Here is a 21,063-nt window from a genome sequence, read left to right on the forward strand (position 1 = left end):
CGGTGGTTTATGGGATAAGTAGTTCCTTCTCTCGGAAATGAAAATATGTACAGTCTCTTGTACCTTTGACTTTTTTTGGATTTTCTCTTCGTTTTTTCACTCGAAATTATATGTTGTATGCTTATGAGTTACGCCGTAGCTGGTTAGCCTAAGACATGCTCTAAAACTCGTTAGATACGGATTTTTCCAAAACGTCAATGGGACAAATGAATGGGACACTTACTTCCGGCACCGAACCGCTTTTCGGCTGTGGGCGGGACTGTGATGCGCTCAAGAAGACGACCATAAAGACCAATCACGTCTCAGTTGGAATCGTATATTAACCAATCAGGGGGTACAAATAATTTAAAATGACCAGTGTCAGGGCCAATCAAAGAGCTTCGCGCCATCACACAACCCGGTAGGTTTACCCTGACAAGGAGGAACGTTACCGTTAGTTGTGTTTAAGTTAGGAGTACCTTAAATGAAATCTGTCGTGTAACGTTACGTTTTTCCCTCTACTTATTAACAGCTACACACTTGTACATCAGGTAAGCGTGTTAATGTTTGTTTGTTTAGTGAAACAGTGAAATGGTCCAAAATGTAAATATCATTCTTATGAAAACTTCAAGCGATGGGGGTTTGACGTTAACACGGATATTTTTTTCCACTGTTGGGCGCTATGCTAACATATGAGTTGACGTTAACGTAACGCAACGCACGAGCAGCGAATAAATGTCATGGAACACAATCATTTGTTCACAAAAGAACAATTAGGAATGGTTATTTTTATGCTCTCCATCATGCTAGTTGGTATAAACAAGCTAACTTGCCAGAAAGAGACGATGTTCTAAACATTCATCAGATATACAACGGCAATGTTTCAACAGTCCAATGTTTTGACGTAACCTGAACGTGAAGTTGACGAAATGTTATGTTACGTTAACTCAAAGCTGCGTGGATAATAGCACTAATGATATCCATGGTCAGCATCTGGTTTTGAATTGTTATTTTCCTCAGGCTTTTATGGCAGTAACATTAACGTAATTTCTAAAGGGTAACATTACCCTCAGCTTTCAGAACTATATGTACACGTTACTGCTTGCTTAATTTAATAACGTTGTAGTTAGCAGCATGGGGCGCGAAAAAAGACACACTGTTGTAACTTCATTGTTTAATTATCATTCCAGTCTGTGATGATAAATAAACAACATAACGTTAACTCAAACTTAAACTCTAGACGAACGCTCACGTTACAGTCTTTGTAGAAAACTGATCGCTAACATTAGCTAACAGGCTATTCCAGGGCTCTACACTAACATTTTTTTCCAGGAGCACTTGTGCGCCCAAGTTAAAAAATGTAGGAGCACAGACAAAAATTTGGGCGCACAGTCAGTTCTGTACTTAACTTAAACATAATCTAACATTACACTGCAGCTAACACTTAAACATGCCAGTGCACCAATTGTGAATATTTAGAATGACTGACAACATTTAGGCTACAGGAAATAGGATTTTAAAGATCAGTGCCTACTTTATTTTCAGTCTGTTCTATTTTCCTACATTTTGTTAATGTAAAATAGTATAATACATTGCCATATTTGCATTTAGCCTGTATATCAAGTATCCTGCCAAATGTAGGCTAATTTATTTATTTACGAATCCATCTGTAGCTAATCCAAATATGCCCATGGTGACCTATCTGACTGCATACTGCCTAATACTACTACTAAAACAGTCCATTTTCTCTTCCACAAAACCCAACATAGGCTAATCAAGGATATATATATTTTTTATACTTTTACTTTTTATTTGAAATATCTGCATTGATGGGGGCAGTAGGCGAACGTTAGGCCTACTTTCGTTTTGCACTTCAGCTTGTAGCCTATTCGGTGTAAACAAACAAGCATGCGTGGAAGCCTGGAGTTGTCAGTAGCGTTCTACCTTTGAATAAAATTGGAGTATTACGGGAAGCTACTTTTGTGCCTGTTCGCTACAGCTATATTTTGCATATTGCAACAAATATGTACCCTAGCCAGATGAATGTCGTTCCGTTTAGCTCCGCCTAGCTTCACTCACATCCATCTGGGACCTCTTCCATTGAGAGTGATTTCTCCAACCAACTTTATGGTTTAGCCAATCAGGACGCAGGGCGGGAGTGTCATAGATGTGACATAGCGTAGAAGCGACTGTGAGTCTGTTATTAGCATCACGGGTTGGCTTCGATGTGAGTGGTTGAAGTAGTACGTCAATAGATGACGGACAAGTGGCTTATTCAATCATATGCAAGCATTTTTTGATTAGGCCCAGCCTTCTGAAGCAACACTTCAATGGATCGGTTCCAGATGGATGAGTGGAGCTAGGCGGAGCGAAATTCATCTGGCTATTGCCAGGTTAACAAATACGTCAACTGGCCTAAAAGGCATGTTAGGTTACCTTTCCTTCTCTAACTGCATTCTCAGAATCTCATCCTGTTCCTATGATATCCGATGAATTCGGTGGATATAAGAACTAATTTCTTCAATCTTTGCATCTTGGCTGGCTAGTCTAACTTTTCACTTTTTCGGTGTGCTCTTGGATTTGATAGAAGCGACTACTAGCGAGTCACAACGCGAAACTGCTAACGTTGATGGGAGGTGTAGTTTTTATGCTGCATTCGCGACGTGATTCTATGGTTTGCACCAGCCAGTAATGTTTCTTGATGTTGCGGTGTATTTTGTAGACAAACATTGACATGGTTAGAAGTCATTCGCACCAGTGCGCCTAAATATTTTTTTGCACTCGCATGCCATCATTTTTATTCGCATGTGCGAGTGAAATGGGCGCACTGTAGAGCCCTGTATTCAATACTATTCACAAATGGATAGTCTCATGTTGATGAGGAATCTCCTGTTGTCCTGTGCGCTAATGGGAAAAGCGACGCCTTTCTTTTACTGTCTGGGTATATTACGTGGTTGTTTATTGTTTGTTAACATTGTACATTTTAATGGATTGTTGGTAAATACCAAAGACCAAAATATAATTTTTTTTTCTCATTAAGAGCCATATGATGAAAATATTAAATGAAAATATAGCCGCAAGCAGCAATGGCGGGCCCGAGCACCTGCGGGCCGCAACCATAGACAGTAAAAGATATGGACAGAGTCATCACGTAGACGTCAATCGAGGCGGGTGAAGCAAATTTCAACCGTTTCCTGTTGGTCGACGAGGCTTTCTGCGCAGGCTCAGGGGACGTAAATGTAACATAGGCTCGTAGTCTGACTTGTGTAACTCTTGTGATGGCTGCACCGAGAGATTGGGTATGTAGCCACTTACTTCGTTACCACCATGTCTACATTACTGTTCTAAATGTCCTAGTTGTTCGTAGATAAATGTGATTTAATATAAACAGCACTCGCCACATTCATAGCCTAGGCTACTGTCAATCCATCAAAACTTCGCTGAAATGTTGTGCTCCGATGCTTTCGTTCTTATCCAGAGAATACGGTTATTTTGCTCCTGTGCGACGCTTTCACCCGCTCTGGCTGTATGCTTATTACGTCACTTTAGCATTGATTTCGGAAAAAAGTTTATTACTCAGTCTGTAAGTCAATTACGAGTTATGACGCCAATCACACAATGTTGTATTACTCCGGAAATAGAAAAAGTTCATATTAAAGGAGAATTCCGGTGTGATATTGACCTAAAGTGTATTGAAACATGATATCGAGTGTGAACGTATGTCTCATAGCCCATCTCGACTTGTCCCCTGCACTCCAAAATCTGGCGCTAGTTAGCCGATGCTACCAACAACTTTTTCAGTAGTGGTGCTTCGGCATCGGGCTAGCCATGCAAATAAATCACTGTTTTACACCCATTGAGCCTCGTAAATGGATCTCCACACTTCATTGGTAGACTTCCTAGGGCCCTGACATTTAAAACGAGACATTGAGAACTTTGAAAAAGCACTGGTAGTTTACTTACAAGACGATTTATACAGACAGTATCTTCACGAAGTTTAACGTTTGCAGCCATCTTGAATTTAGTCACGATAAGTCGAGCAACGAGTAAGAATGAACAGCTATGATAAGGGATCAGATTCCAAAAATAATTCAGTGGAAATGCATGGATTCCAGTTGCTGCTACTGGAAGAAACTGAAATCCATGCATTTCCACTGAATTATTTTTGGAATCTGATCCCTTATCATAGCTGTTCATTCTTACTCGTTGCTCGACTTATCGTGACTAAATTCAAGATGGCTGCAAACGTTAAACTTCGTGAAGATACTGTCTGTATAAATCGTCTTGTAAGTAAACTACCAGTGCTTTTTCAAAGTTCTCAATGTCTCGTTTTAAATGTCAGGGCCCTAGGAAGTCTACCAATGAAGTGTGGAGATACATTGAGCCTCGTAAATGGGTGTAAAACAGTGATTTATTTGCATGGCTAGCCCGATGCCGAAGCACCACTACTGAAAAGGTTGTTGGTAGCATCGGCTAACTAGCGCCAGATTTTGGAGTGCAGGGGACAAGTCGAGATGGGCTATGAGACATACGTTCACACTCGGTATCATGTTTCAATACACTTTAGGTCTATCACACCGGAATTCTCCTTTAAGGCTTAAAACGCTTCAGCTGTAACGTTATTTGATGTCAAAGTGGCGCCAAAATTGAATGGGCTTCAATGGGGATGGCTAGGTGAACTGGTCTACTATTTAGCCTCAGATCCGCCATAGTGTCTACGCTCTCCGAACGTTCGCCTGCCCCCTTGGCCGCAACCCGTGACATTTCGGAATCCAACAAAGCACTGACGTGTTGCCTTTGTGAAATGTATTTGATGCATGTGCTATTTGTTTTTGCATGCTATTTTCTGGCACATTTACTTGTGTGGCCAGGTGGGGGCGCAACACAAGGAAGGCCCATTGGGTGTTATCATAATCACAATATTAACCTGAGAAATTTCAGACCATTCATTTTAAGCAAAGAACATTTCTGATACACGTTTTGGTTTGCCAGATGGTGGTGCTATGTTAGGCATGGAAATTACACATGTGAATATCATCACAATAATGATATTTATATTTTTATAAAGTTTCAGATCAATCAGTTAAGGCAGGGGTGTCCAAACTTTTTGACTCAAGGGCCACATTGGGTTTTGAAAATTGGTCGACGGGCCACACACAATTTTTATTTATCTCGTTTTGTATCATTTTAATAACAAAGTAATTTTGTTGTAGAAAATTAATTTCTTAAGAAATGCTGTTAATTTGATGCTGTTTAATTAATTTACAAATGGTGCATTGTCACTTTAAGACTTCCATATTTGCCACTCAAATATAGCCTATGGCTAGCGTGCCTATGGCTGTGCCCTCTCACAGTTTATAAATGGTCAGTAGTGGGAACTACTGTTGCCATCGCGATTTCTTTTTAAAAGTTTCTTATCTCAATTATCAACAATGACAAGCCAGCTGGAACCTGCCGCGCTCTCTCCCTCTCGTGCGCACTCAAATGCGTTCTCAATTAAATGGAGTAGCATAAGTAGTTAAATCTGCTGCAATGGAGATACTATGTATCTCGATGTAACAAGCTGTTTTGACATTGACATTGTAAACGTTCTCTAAGAAGAGTGTAAAGCAGTTTGCAGTAGCCTAAAGTTAACCACAACGTATCGCTGGAAAAAAATAGCGAGCGGCCTATGATGCCTAATTAAATGCTCGGCAGGCCGGATTAAAGTGCGTGGCAGGCCGGATCTATGATAAACTAATAAATGCTTGGCGGGCCGGATTAAAGTGTTAAAGTGTGACTCCACGCAATGACTATGCCGTTGCCTTGACTGCTGTGCTGAAATATTAATCTTATTTGTTTGGCCTTTTCCTACTTATTTTGTAAAATACACAGTAGCCTAATACATAAATACCATTAGTATGATATTTCTACTAATGTCTGCATGTGTGTCTGTCTCTGTGTGTATGCATGTGTGTGTCTCTCACGATGTGTGTGTACCAGAGGTGGGAGTAAGTCACACATGTGCAAGTCACAAGCAAGTCTCAAGTCTTAACCTTCAAGTCTCAAGCAAGTCCAAGTAATTTTTTATGACAAGTCAAGCAAGTCAAGTCAAGTCATAGCTTGGGTCAAGCAAGTCATAGCCAAATCATTGAAATTCATGATTTACCCATGTTTTCATTTTAAAATAAGCTACAATAGGCTAGTTATGAACTGCTGGAGTTTTATTTGTAACAAACAAATAGACATTGCATTCATTCAAGCCACATAGCCTACATCTGAACGGTTTATAGAATAAGATGAAATGTATAGGCTACGAATAAAAATAAATGTATTTCAACTAGACCTATTATAAAATAGCCTATTATTTTTTCATTATACCTCAAATATTAGGTAGCCTAAGCTACATCAAATCATGAAAATATATTTAAACAGTTCAACTTACACCTGTCCTGACCTGTCACATCTCCAGGGAACCAAAAATGTTGAAAAAGTGAACTAATCAATCAATCAAACGCTGCCGCCGACGTCACTGACGAACTTTAACAAGCGCGACAGCGCAATGGGTTTTAGGAGGGTTTAGGGCCGTCAGTGCTATATCATATTATACAATGCATAAGCCTAACATGTGAAATAAGCTACTTTTCTATGCTGATTGCTGGCAGTTAGCTAGGCCTACTTACTGTTGTTAGCCTACTACTAGGCTGTAACGAATGGAACATGGACGTGTTTAAGAGGGAGGGAGAAAGAGAGGCGCTTACTTAAGTTACATTGGCAACATTTTCGCTATCAAGATTAAACTTAGACAAGAAAATGTTTCACTTTGCCATTTCACACATTTTAACCTAATATGGCGTTAACTAAAAAGCATAGTAGATTCAAAGCCAACTCTTCAAATTTGAAAATCTGTGAAGCCAAATCTTCAGGACCAAATCTCCCAGGACATTCCTAACCGGGCCGTAGCCTACGACATGAGTTAAAAAAAAAATGCATGCGAACTAAACTAAATTTAATTCGCAATAATGTCACGTTTTTACATGGCATAGGTCTATATGCAGTTGTTTGATTGCACGCATGTTTGCATTTTGCAAGGTCTATTTTCTTACGTCTGTCTGTCCCGCCTTCAACACTTTTACATATTGCCTTCAGCGCTGCGCAGCCTCAGGTCAGCTCACTTCACTTGATCAGTTAATGGCGAACGGTAGTGTCACACGAAGTTAGCTAAACTGCTAGAATGAGCAACAAAAAACAAGCATCTTTAGCAGGTCACTGGCCAGAGTGTTTGAGTTGCGAGAGCCGCTGCAGAGATTTCTTACAGAAAAAAAGTCACCGTTAGCTGCACATTTTAGTGATGAGGACTGGGTGTCAACTCGCTTACCTGTGACATATTCGGGTTGCTTAATGACCTCAACCTGTCACTCCAGGGGAGAATGACGACTGTCTTTAAACTGGCAGATAAAGTCGCTGCATTTAAAGCAAGCTTGATTTGTGGGGACGACGAGTGGACCGGGGTGTATTTGATATGCTCCAAACAGTAGTGGGGGTTTTGCAACAACAAGGTGATCGCAGCTGGTGCGCGATCACCTTGTTGTGCTTTCAAATGAGTTTGAGTGTTACTTCCCATCCTCCAAAGATCCACGGCAAACCAATGAGTGGGTCCGCAACCCATTTGTCAATATCCCGAATAGTCCTAACTTGTCAGCGCAGGAGGAAGAGCAGTTGATCGAAATTGCAAATGACGATGGTCTTAAGAGTGTGTATAAGGAAACCTCTCTGGCGGGTTTTTGGATCAAAACCAAAGCAGAATATCCCGAGATGGCCGTAAAAGCGCTGAAAACGTTTCCCACCACATATCTATGCGAGGCCGGGTTTTCGACAATGACTGCAACTAAGACCAAATTGCGCAATCGACTGGACATTTCAAACACACTGAGGGTGTCACTGTCTTCCATCACCCCCAGATGGAAGCTTCTTGTTGCAGGGAAACAAGCAGGGCTCACACTGATTATATTCGTAATGCACGTTTAGTTCCCATGTTTTATTCCCATATTTTGTTAAGCATGTTCACACTTTAGCTTCAAGTTGTTCAATATTCATAGTTCATATTGTTCAATTTTCACTTCTTCAAGTTCACGTTTTTCACAAGAGATCGTTACCTTCACTGTTCATGTAACTGGAGCTAGTTCTTTTCAAGTAATGCATGCACAACACATATGAAACATGGAACCCCCGACCCCCCCCCCCCCCCCCCCCCCCCAGACCCCTCCCCCGGTCCGTGAAAAAAAAAATACCGGTCCATGGTACATAAAAGGTTGGGGACCCCTGGCTTAAGGCATTGTCCATTTCTGGCACATTTCCTGCTTGGCCAGGTGGTGGCGCTATGTCAGGCAGGCCCCTTGGGTGGGATATCATCATAATCATAATATCTATTAACCTGACAAGTTTCAGACCATTCATTCAATGCACTGTGACTTTATGACACATTTCCTGTTTATGTGGTGAGATTAAAATCATAATATTACAACATATCAAAAATCCCTTCACAATTTAACATCAGCGACATCGTGGCATAATGCTTGTTAGGTCTGTCAGCAGTTTTGTCAGGAGCCCAGCTCATCCCTTTGAATTTCGCTGACATCACAGAGGCTTTGTGTCGCGTGTGTGTGTGTGTGTGTAAGGCCATTGTTACTACTTTTAGACCAATAAACCTAGAAGTACTTCTAAGAGGACAGACCTACAGTTTGACTACAGGACTAACACGCTAATGCATTTCTGCTGCAGTAGGTTTTTGGATGGTATTATAGAATGCATTTCTCTGAGAAAACATAGTTCGCCACACATAGAACATGAAAGTTTCAGCTAATGCATAGAAACATATTACTTGCTGACTTTCACTTTCAGTCTAGTTCCACTGTGATGGCGAACGAACAAGGTCTACTCAAAGAATGATTATGAAAGATGTGAATCATGCACAAAAACGGTTGTCAGTATATTTTTGCTGTTGTCATTATACAGAATTAAGTCAGAACAGTGGGAAGGCATATTCATTTTAATGGAACTTTATGCAGCATTCTGAAGCACCATATAATATAATAAGTTATGAAAAGCATTGTTTAGTTTTAGCAATCATGCAATATGTAGCTTATAGCACTGATGGCAGCCAAGAAAATATACTCGCTCCCCCGTTGTTAGGCTTAGGTCATCATTAGTTTGAATTTGCACTAATCTATTCTACGGGTACGGATCAGTTTTACAGCTACAAATTATCCTACAGTTACAATTACAGAAATGCATTTGTCACTGTAGGATTTGTATCTGTAAAGCAAATTTGTATCCAATGTTTTTTGACTAACTGGGTAACACCAAAGGGCATAAATATCAATTATTTCAAGGTGTTGCCTTAAACCTACTAGAATTAACATAGAGAAGCGTCATATAGTACAACTGTAATATTGTATACAGCCTAAATGCAGCACTTAACAAGATTTGCTCTCGGGGTCCCCAGAGAAGCGCAATGATAAACTAACTAAATATGCGACTTTTGCAACAAAGTATGAACATAACTCTGTTATAATATAGAAGGAATAGGAACAGTAGTCTGTAGAAAGAGATCTCAAAATTCCTGTAGTATAGCAGCTCCTTTCCATTTCAATTTTGGAGGGGGGAGGGGAGGGCAGTGTTCCTACCCGAACACACAAAGTTGCTAGGTCGGTGATCGTCTATAGAGGGCCACTCAGACAATCAAAGTGCCGTTCGTCACATTTTGAGGTTATGTGCCATCAAAATGATTTTGGAAATGTTATGTTAAGGTAAATAAACTGTTAATATAGAAAATAACATGTCATAAGACTGGCAGCCTTAACCCTTTACCCCCCACAAGCACGCCATATGGCAACTGTGGCAAGGAAAAACTCCCATATTCCAGGAAGAAACCTTGAGCAGAACCTGACTTAATAGGGGGAGCCCATAGCTTCTGGCTGGCTGCGCCCTCCAGTAGCAGCAGATGTAGAATAATCTGAAAAAGTAGTCTACAGGATAAAATGAGTTAACTAAAAGCTTTCCTGTACAGGTATGTTTTCAGATCTTTTTTAAAAATATTTACTGAACTCGCCTGCTTGTACAGAGGCAGGGTGTTCTATAGTTTGGGGACATATTGGATAAAAGCAGCTTCTCCACTTTGTTTGTGGAGCACTTTGGGTACGATTAAAAGATTAGAATTGGATGAACTAAGTTTCCTTTGTGGTTGATAAGATATTAAAAGCTCAGAGATATATGAAGGTGCTATGCCATTCAGAGCTTTGTAAGTAATTAACATAACCTTAAAATCAATTCTATAGGAAATAGGGAGCCAGTGCAGTTCAGCCAACACAGGGGTGATGTGTTCTCTCTTCTTGGTCTTAGTTAAAAGTCTAGCCGCAGAGTTCTGTATGAGTGCCAATTTCTTTAGATGTTTTTTGGGAAGACCAGTGAAAAGTGCATTGCAGTAGTCTAACCTGCTAGTGATAAAGGCGTGAATTCGTTTTTCTGCATCTTGTTGAGTTAAAAAGGGCCGCACTTTGGCAATGTTTCTCAAGTGGAAATGGGCTGTCTGAGTAACTTTACTGATATGGGGCTTAAAACTTAACTCTGCAGCTAAGATGACACCGAGGCTTGTTACTTTTGGTTTGACCTGGTGCGCCAAGTTCCCCAGATTACTAAGAACAATATCTCGCTTTAGTTTTGGTCCAACCAAAAGTACCTCTGTTTTCTCATCATTTAGTTTCCAAAAATGTTTGCTCATCCACTGATTAATGGAGGTTAGGCATGCAGTGAGGGAGCAAAGGCCATCTGGGTTAGTTGGCTCCACAGAAATATACAATTGGGTATCATCTGCGTAGCTGTGGAAGTTTACATTATGCTGACTTGTGACGTTTCCCAACGGAAGCATATATAGGGAAAATAGCAGGGGACCAAGGCAGCTCCCCTGGGCCACACCAAAAGGCAAGTCATGTTTTTCAGATACAGTTTGGAGCATTATCAGAGAGACCCACCCACTTCGCAAGGCGGTGAATTAGGATGCTATGATCAATGGTGTCAAATGCCGCACTCAAATCCAGAAGAATAAGGATTGAGACTTTGTTTGAGTCAGTAGCCAGTCTGAGATCATTGACTATTTTTACTAGAGCCGTTTCTGTGCTGTGATTTGATCTAAAACCTGATTGGAATTTTTCAAGGGTACTGTTTTCGTGGAGGAAGGTATTTAACTGATTACAAACTACTTTTTCAAGTGCTTTGCTCATGAACGGTAGATTTGATATAGGCCTGTAGTTGCTCAGATTGGTATAGTCAAGATTTGAGTTTTTAAGTAAAGGTTTCACAACAGCGGTTTTAAAAGCAGTTGGAAATATACCTGTTTTTAATGAGGTATTTATTACCTTGAGAATAAAGGGAGCTAAGCTATCATATACTTTTTTGAGGAATCTAGTAGGGATTGGATCCAAAACACATGTTGAGGAGTCGTTTGAGTTATAATTTTACCAAGCTCAGATTGAGTAATAGTGCTAAAGAACCTTAATTTTGGGGGGCTGTTTTTGGGTGTACTATCAAACATATTACTTGTGTTACCAATAGCCTCCCTTATAGAAATGACTGTTTTTGAAGAAGTCTGCAAATTCTTCGCATCTTAGAGAGGATGCCTGACTGAGTGTATCAAAAGGTGTTTGATGCAATAGCCTATCAATGGTAGAGAACAACACCCTAGAGTTTCCACTGTTTTCAGCAATTACCTTAGAGAAGTGGTTCCTTCTCTCATTCCGAATAGCTCTATTATAATTTGCTATTTTTTCTTTTAGAATGGCACGGTGAACCTGTAACTTAGTTTTTCTCCATGTTCTCAGCTTTTCTACATGATCTTTTTAGATCATGGATATTTTCGTTCATCCAAGGTGTCAGTTTGCTACAGGGCCTTTTTTTAGTTTTTAAGGGTGCCACTCTGTCAAGCAGAGCGCCTAATTCACGATTGAGAGCCTCTACCATTTGATCAATGGGATGATGTAAAATATCTAAATTTATGGAGTCTATAAGAGCTATGAATTGCTGTTCTGCTCTAATGTCCAAGAGTCGCGATTTGATTGCAATTTCGGGATGAATTTTTGGAGTATGTAGTACTATATTAAAAGATGCACAATAATGATCAGACATATTTATATCATTTACTGATAAGTCTGTGACTTCTATCCCTCTAGAAATGACTAGATCAAGGATGTTGCCAAGGTTGTGGGTGGGTCCTGTAACATGCTGCTTTAGCTCTAAACCAGGAGTCTCCAACCTTTTTGGGTATGAGTGCTACCTGAAGACCCGAAATCATATGGAGGGCTACTCATTTGAAACAAACATACCCTCACCCCTTTTTTGCGAGGGTAGTCCTCCTAAATAATAGGCCTATGTGATTTTTACTTTTAAATGATCAATATTGTGTAGGCCTATAAGTCTTTATATATTAAGCAACTGTATTTTCAACTTTAATATCAATAGCCTATGCAACACTACCAACATTTTTGTTCAGTTTGTTCATTTCAAAGTTTGCATGGGGAATCTAATCCAATTTTTTTTTTTAACAAAAAAACAATATTTTTGTGCAATTAATAATTTGGGTTACAATTTGTACCCAATTTATACCCACCCACCATTATGAATTCAGGGGTTGTTGAAGTCCTGATTTCAGTGGACAATTCGGTTTTAACATTTCAATAGTAATCGCCCATACCACCCCAACATATGAAAACTCCTTTTAAAGTTATTGCACACCTGAAATCTCTCCATGATCTGACAAAAAAGGTCATGCACAGTTCTGCTCAGTCATGCATGCCACAAAATTGTCAGCGCTATTAAACGGCAGTAGCCTACGGAGGAGAAAAGGCCTGTGAGCTAAAGCAATTGTTTTTCAGTCCTTGAACAATCATGCAAGAACCGTATTTGACGAACATGGAATGGCCACAGAACTTTTGCAAAGATATGTTTCCATTGGCTACACCAGACGAGCAAGTTTTTTTCCCCCTTTACTGTCTATGCATGCAAGCAGCGTGTATGCGCTCCGCTTCCGTTGTTGTTTAAAGATTGAATGGGAAACGGATTTGGAGCCAAAGGCTAAAATGTAACGCAGCTACAATTTGTAAGGTATCACCAATATTAATTTAATGTTACAGATGTATGGCTACATACATTCTTAAAATGGTTCTGGTCTAGACTTAAATATCTATTGAAAACTTCACAATGGAGCGTGTTTTTAGAGCGTGATCTGCAGGCGACCTGTTGGCTATTTTTAGAAGGTGCGCTGGGGGCGCCTCATAGCCGTCCCGCGGGCTACCTGGTGCCCGCGGGCACCGTGTTGGAGACCACTGCTCTAAACTGTCCAACACATTAAGGAACTTACTGGCTTTAGCATGCATCAGTTGTATCTCCAAACTTCATTGGTAGAATTCCGAGGGCCCTGACATTTAAAACGAGACATTGAGAACTTTGAAAAAGCACTGGTAGTTTACTTACAAGACGATTTATACAGACAGTATCTTCACAAAGTTTAGCGTTTGCAGCCATCTTGAATTTAGTCACGATAAGTCGAGCGACGAGGAAGAATGAACAGGTATGATAAGGGATCAGATTCCAAAAATAATTCTGTGGAAATGCATGGATTCCAGTTGCTGCTACTGGAAGAAACTGGAATCCATGCATTTCCAGTGAATTATTTTTGGAATCTTTGGAAAATAATTAAATGAAAAATAATTTCTTCATTTCACACAAACACAAAAAAAAATCCATCAATGATGAAAATATTTGTGAACATGACCTGATACAAAAATGGAACACAAGATTACATAAAAAAATAGGCCTATGAAAAATATAAAACACTAAACAAAAAAGAAAAACGGGGAAGCATGACTCGCCTGCGTACCCGTAACCTACTCATGGTGCAGCCCTATCAGAAAATGTGAATGGCATAGGATACATTCTGATGTAGTCTTCAGGGATTGATTGATTGATGGATAGATAACCACTTTGTCTTTGACCTAACAGGTAAGGATGCCAAGCAAATTTCAGAGTGGGGACACTGTGATGGGTCGTTGGCCTGGCAGTAGTCTCTACTATGAGGTGAAAGTACTGAGCCATGACACAGATACTCAGCTGTACACAGTCATCTACAAAGATGGCACAGAGTTGGAGCTGAAGGAGAGTGATATCAAGGTATGATGAACCGAGCTTTCATGACCTACTGTCAGGATCAAAAACAAAATGTATTTAATGTAATTGTGAGTAATTGATTTACTTTATCTGTTGTGTAGAGCTACGCCTCGTTCCGGCAGATATCTGGACGCTCTCGCTCTCGCTCTCCAGCGCGGCGTCGTAGCCGCTCTCGCTCACCAGCCAGAACTTCACGCCGGTCCTCATCTCGTACCTCTTCACGCACCACTGAGGGGAAAAAAGACAAACTGAAGGAGGTGTTGGAAGTCCGACTCACCCCTGTGGTAAGATATTCAAAGCATTTAATTAAAGTGAATGTATGGTATCTTTACTAAATGTGGTCATTAAAATTTAATCAATTGTGCTCGCCACTCACAGGGCCCTATCGTGGCTGTCTAAAATGCATGGTCACTTTTCAAAAGCTTATTTAAATTTAGTGGGATGTCCAGTCCACATTGGGGGTGTTTTCGTTATCAGACATCGGGCGGCTGACGCAACAATGCGTTCTTAGGTTTCTTAAACAATCATGGGTGTGTTTTGGGTGTAACATCATTTAAACCGATGAGAATGGCATAACAGCGCGTGGCGCAATTTTAAAATGCTCATCGGTATTTTCATAGTCAGTGGGCATTTGAAGGAATCACGCGAGACCATGTGGAACAGTTATTCCATTAAACCTTGCTTTACTAAAACCATAGCTTGCACGCATTTGCACTCGTCTATTACTTGAACTCATTGACAAACTGAAATTAACTTCACTGTTGTGTCAGTCAACGACAAAAGTTATACACAGATGGGTTACCATTGAAAATATAGGCTGGAAAAAGCAATACTTACCCCAATAATGTTCGAATGACTGAATAAAAAACAGGTTATCCAGCAGAGGAGTTGCTTACATCTCGTGACGGTGCGTCCTCAGCTGTGCTTTATATTTGCCTTTGTCATTACCAATTTGGAAATGATGGTGAATAACTGCTCATTATGAGATGTATTTCTTAATATCTTTATTCTAATTATGTTTCCCATTGAAATTGTGTAATTTGTAATAATGTGTACTGTTCCAATTCACAAGTTCGCATTTATTCAAGAACGCATAACATTCCCGGAAGTGTTCTCGAATCGTTGGTGTTATCAAGGATGCATCGGGTGGTGACTTGGTGGCTTGAAAATTCCACAATGCATTACGTCAGCTTAGCCGTGACACTCACATAAGAGAAATGGCAGCATTGATACATAATAGGCCTACTGATCATAATTGCTGCTACAATCCGATCCATGTTTAGGCTATAAAAGGTAGGCTACAGGCTTCACAACTAACGTTAATCATAACTGTCACTTACACTGCGAACTTCAAACGTTGTTCCCGCCATCGGCAAGTGAATATATTGTTATTAATATTTAATTTTAAAAAATCAATGAGAAACAAACTTAAACAAGCTGGTGAATTATATATTTTATTGTAAATGTCAGAAATACTGGGTAGACCAATGCAAATTGAGCGTCCTGTGTCCTCGCGTTCTCCAGAGTCTGGACTCACAATCTTAACTTTTCAAGTTCGAACTTTCAAGAACGGGAGACCGTTCTTTAGCGTACTTTGTATTGAGAAAAGCCCATGCACTCCTTAAAAAATAACATATAACAACTCGCCATGGACTTCTGACCAGGTTTCTCTTGGTCAGTGGCGTAATGCGTTTTAGATAGTGTAAGATAGCGATTTTTAGACAATGCGTCAGACCACTCCCTATGTTATGAATTGCCACATCCCATGGTGCATTGTTTGAAAAAGAGACGTGCAAAATATGAAATATAAACTTTTGACCTTTCCAAGGCCAGATGTAGCTATTTGCAACAAATCTGAAAGTGGACCTAGCAAAATATTTTGACCTGCTCAGTGATGGGTGTTTAATATGTTTGTTTTCTGTGTAGCATATAGATCATAATTCTTGATAATTAGCGCCCAAACAAGCGAGATCTAGGCCTAGACTGACATAGCGCACCTATTGCTGAGACCTGCCCCTTTAGTTGGAATATGTGATCATTGCCGCCTCAGTAGACCCGAGAGGAGCAGAAAGACACCAACATAACATGAGTGGTAGATGTATTTCTTTACAAAAGAAATATCAAATAATAATGGATTGAAAATAGGTACTAATAAACCAGACATGCTAGAATAGAGACCAGAGAGTAGACATCCAGTCCCTTTTCATCAACACCAGTTATTTTCATAGATAAGGATTAGGCTTTAAAACAGATTGTCAACATTGACAGTACCCTCCAGAATTATTGACACCTCTGCTAAAAGTTGACTAAAAACAGGTATAAAAAACAATATGTTGGTGATTTTCTTGTAATCTCACAATGAAAAAAAATAGGAAAAATCCAACCTTGAAGGGAAGCAAATTTATTTTGAGAAAAAGGAAAATCTTATATAAAGAAATAAATATTTAACTAAAACTAAAACACCTTGCTCAGAATTATTGGCACACCTGAAAAATCTTTTATGCAAAACAGAAGCATTTTTCTATCTAATTTTAATTTATTTACGTTAATCAGAGTGCCTGTGAACTTTCAGAAGTAGTTCATGACTCTCTTTTTTTTCACTATGGTATGAAAATAGTCACACAGAGGCTAAATCTTTTAGTCACTTTTTAACATCGGAAAGACAAGAGACACTAAATTTTAAATAAAAAGAAAGTGTGTTGACATTTGTAAGTCAGAGAATGGCTATGGCAACTAGGTACTTTGTTGAAAATGCCTATATTTACAGTTAAAACAATAATTAAAAGGTTCTAATTATCTGGAAATGTGACAAACATGCTTGGACAAGGACCCATGGTTATCTTGCCCCCACGTACAGTATGGAGGATGGTAAGAGAGGCAAAAAATTCATTAAGAATAATTGTGAGCGACGTGTTTTTGTTAAAAATATGCATTTCTTTGAGATTTTCCTTTTTCTCAAAATAAATTTGCTTCCCTTCAAGATTCAATTTTTCCTAATGTTTTTCATTGTGAGATTACAATAAATCACCAACAGATTATTTTTTATACCGGTTTTTAGTCAACTTTAGCAGAGGTGCCAATAATTCGGGAGGGTACTGTTGTTTGGTCTGTTTTTGGCTGCATACACGAAGGCCAATGTGAGCAATGTTTTTTTCCCTGGTTTGAGGTAGTACTTACGAAATTTCTTCAAGGATGGCAGGTCTGAAAATATCTTCTCCATCATCCGGTTATTCAATTAGGCTAAACATGGCCTTAACTCAAAACAGCTGGTAGGTCTACTGTTAGGACTATGTCATTTTAATATGTAAAAGTGTCAAATGCAGCCATACTTAAATTCTGCTTACTGCATGTTTATTATAATATGATATTATTCAATATTCATTATTAAATCTTTCACAGGTCTACCTATCAACATGTAACGTTTATTATAATATGTTGATTATGAATGCTTCGCAAGTCGCAGGTCTACCTATGTGCGTGTAATATAAATGTCGGGTCTTGGAAATATGTCACCTTTTTCAGCCCTTCTGAGTTTGCAGGTCTGGGTGTGTTTGTAGTAAGAAAGCAATCGACCCGTTGTAGCAGAAAAACTCGCTGGTGCTTACATTTCTGTAGGCCGACACATTAGGCTACAAGTTTATTCCACTTTTAACAGAGTAGATATCTAGCTTGCCTATGTTTTGAATTTCAAGAGAATGTCTTTTAGGCTAACTTACTAACTATCTGCGTTAGTACGCCAAAACGGGAGAGAGTGGGAGAATCTTGGACACACACATATGGAGCTCTCAAGTTAAATATGAAGTGAAGTGTTCGGTGAGTTTTCGGTGATAGTGTCTTCAGCTGTCAAATGTGACCAATCAGGGAACAATTTAATTCCAAAATTTAGTATCACGTGGGTTTGTTATCATTTGCTCTGGTATAAATGTTGCCATGTGAACACAAAGGAACCCTGGAACAATGGAGTTTCACTTTTACATGTAAAGCCCTAATTTGAAAGATGGGCAGAGGATTTGTCACATACAGTGCTGTGCAGAAGTTAAGACACCCATGCTAAAGTAGTGTTAATTTTGTCAAACGAGAGGAAATATGTTCGTCAACGACCTTTTTTTCCATGACCTAGACGAGACTGCACTAATATCATGAAACACTGACTAAGACTATCTTAAAATGCATTATTGTTGACGAAAAAAGACGAGACTAAAATGTTTTGCATGAAAAAATCTTAAAAATTAAGATAAAATCTCTTCATTTTCGTTACGTTTTCAAAATATTCCGAATGAGTTTATGCGCAGCCAGCAGCTTTCCTGTAGGTTAGTCTATGTGCAGCTGCCACAACCCTGTGGCTGCAATACGAAACTACATGGAACAAGAACACCGGAGATTGTTTAAGGTTAAAGATTATTTAAGATATAAGTTAAAGCTTCTCTCATACATGAATTAACATCCCCCACAATGTCCATACGAAAATGTTCAGCAAATAATGTCAACTATTTAACTAGTTACACTGATGATGCAAAGTTTGCTAGCAAGTAAGCTAATATGGAAAGTTCGCTAGCAAGTTAGCTAGCAAGTTAGATGGAAAGTTTGGGGAATGTGTTGCGTTTGGGTTCATAACGGCATCTAGCGTGGCGGAGTAAAACATTAATACTTGGCTTTACGATCATGACACTGGTCTTGGTCCAGTCAAATCTTTTACTGTCTGTGGTCAAATCCCAACCGAGCTATAACTGTAGCTCGACTTACCTGTGCATGTAGACATACTGACTGACAAAAAATCTGAATAAATAATTATAACAGACGAGTAGCCCTGTGGACACACACTATTGTTGGAAAATTGAGATGTGTGAAACACTATTTGACTGAAATGGTAATAAGAAATAATTTGTTATTAAAAAAAACAAAAAGACTAAAATGTTTTGACTAAAACTTGACTAGGATACCTTTTAGTTTTCTTTTGACTAAAACTAGACTAAAATGACGAGACTTTTAGTCGACTAAAACTTGACTAAGTATGACTGACTAAAAAGGACATTTTGTCACAAGACTAAATTAAAAATAGGTGACAAAATTAACACTATAACTATAGTTGACTAAAAACATGAGAAAATCCATCCTTTAATTAAAATAGCCCCACATCGTCACATACCCTTCACCATACTAATAGATTGGCATATGGTACTTTCATCTGGTACTTCAAGATCATCTCTCAATGCAAATCAAACCAGCTATTAGGTTATCTAGGTATGGTGAAGGATGGGGCTATTTTAATTCCAAAGGCCAAGGGAACTTTATAAGGATGCATAGTATCCTGGATCCATGAAATAACTGGCCTTTAAAAATAGAAATGTGCCTGCCTCTATGGGAATTTAACATAAGGGATCCTTATTAGTTATTAGTAGTAGTTGTAGTTATTAGTTATAGTTATGCCCCCTATATTTTAAGGAATAAGATTTATTTATGATGCATGGTTCATTCATAAAGAAAATTGGTGTCCTTAAAGGTTGGATTTTTTTTAATGAAGGCATTTTTTTATTCCTCTTTTTAGTCAACTTTAGCATGGGTGTCTTAACTTATGCACAGCACTGTAGATCTGTTTCTCAAGGTCACCGAGTACCTTCAGCTAGGTAATACCGATTGTTTTTTTTTTTGTTTTTTTCTTGTATCAATATTATGACCTTGAGAAACTGAGATCTATGTGGAAAAATTGCCGGATTACCTCTAAGATTTGCCCATCTTTCAATGTGGGCCAATTGTCTTATTATGAATGTATGCGTTTCCTCATTGTTGTTCATAGCCTTAATGTCATAATTTTCATGACTGGGCCAATATATTCAATCCTTTCAGGTGCTTCCAACTGAAAATAATAGCAACAACCAGCATGAAAAAGAGGATACCAATGAGGTGAGCTAACAAGTTTTGAAAGTCATCACCATTTTCTTACATTATTAAAACAGCAATGTTAGGCAGGTTGTATAAACTGTTTTGGATCTTGCGCTATTACGCTTTTCTGTTTCGGGGGCTTTTATTTTGAAAACCTTTTTTATTTTAAAACCGTTCCAACTGCAAGGTTGCAAGCAGAGCAAACATTAAACATAGAGACGTCAACATAGTGAAATTAAACAACACAGAATAATAATTTGATTGTTTCAGCACACTCCGAAGAGACCCAATGTTAGTGTTCATGGAATATGCACTTATCAATGTTCATTTTGTGCTTTTATACATAATTGTGGACTGTAATTAGATAGCAAGTGAAAAGATTAAGTTGAGTAAGTTAGTGTTAATTGACGCGAATAAACAACAAAATACTTCCATATTGGTGATTTCAGAGTAGCAAGAGGGGCTTCAATTTTGGTCGGTTGGTTGATGTTGTTTTTATTTTTTATTTAACCTGCAGCCTAAAGTTAGAGGAGTGTTGACACTGCAGTTTAACATGTGTGTTTTTTTGCGTCTTGATATACATGCTGGAAGTGATATTTGGGGTGTGACTACATCGTTGATTATACCTTTGAGTTCAAAGTTTGAGATTGAGATGTAATTTCGATCAATATCGACTTAAAATCGAAATCGTGACACCCCTAAACAGGAGTAGTTATTGTAGTTTACTGAAGAATTGTTGGACATTGTAGCTGTACAAACAGAGCTGATTGCAGATGTGGTTTGTCTACAATAACAGGAAAGGCACAATAATAGATTGTTTCACAAATTATTTACAAATCAAAGAGGTTATAAATGATATTATACTTGCTTGTAAGTGGTCTCAGGAGGATCTGAATCTTATAACAACTAGTGTTGCACGGTGTATCGATACTAAAAAGGTATCACGATGCCTTCACGCAAAAAACAATACGATTTCCGACGTTTTTAGAATCGATACTTTGTTAAAAT

The 21,063-nt window shown here is 38.9% G+C and overlaps 1 protein-coding gene across 1 annotated transcript in view; it reads left to right on the forward strand.

Annotated features, from left to right (window-relative positions):
- Positions 1 to 386: 386 nt before the first annotated feature.
- lbr (lamin B receptor) overlaps positions 387 to 21,063 on the forward strand; it is a 67,067-nt gene continuing 46,390 nt past the window's right edge. The window contains exons 1-4 of the mRNA XM_042095479.1: positions 387 to 530; positions 14,011 to 14,178; positions 14,277 to 14,459; positions 20,020 to 20,076. Coding sequence (XP_041951413.1) covers positions 14,017 to 14,178; positions 14,277 to 14,459; positions 20,020 to 20,076 — 402 coding nt within the window. The 5' untranslated portion in view covers positions 387 to 530; positions 14,011 to 14,016. The remainder of the gene's footprint in view (positions 531 to 14,010; positions 14,179 to 14,276; positions 14,460 to 20,019; positions 20,077 to 21,063) is intronic.

This window comes from Alosa sapidissima, chromosome 6 (assembly GCF_018492685.1).
Source record: "Alosa sapidissima isolate fAloSap1 chromosome 6, fAloSap1.pri, whole genome shotgun sequence".
Taxonomy (NCBI): Eukaryota; Metazoa; Chordata; class Actinopteri; order Clupeiformes; family Clupeidae; genus Alosa; species Alosa sapidissima.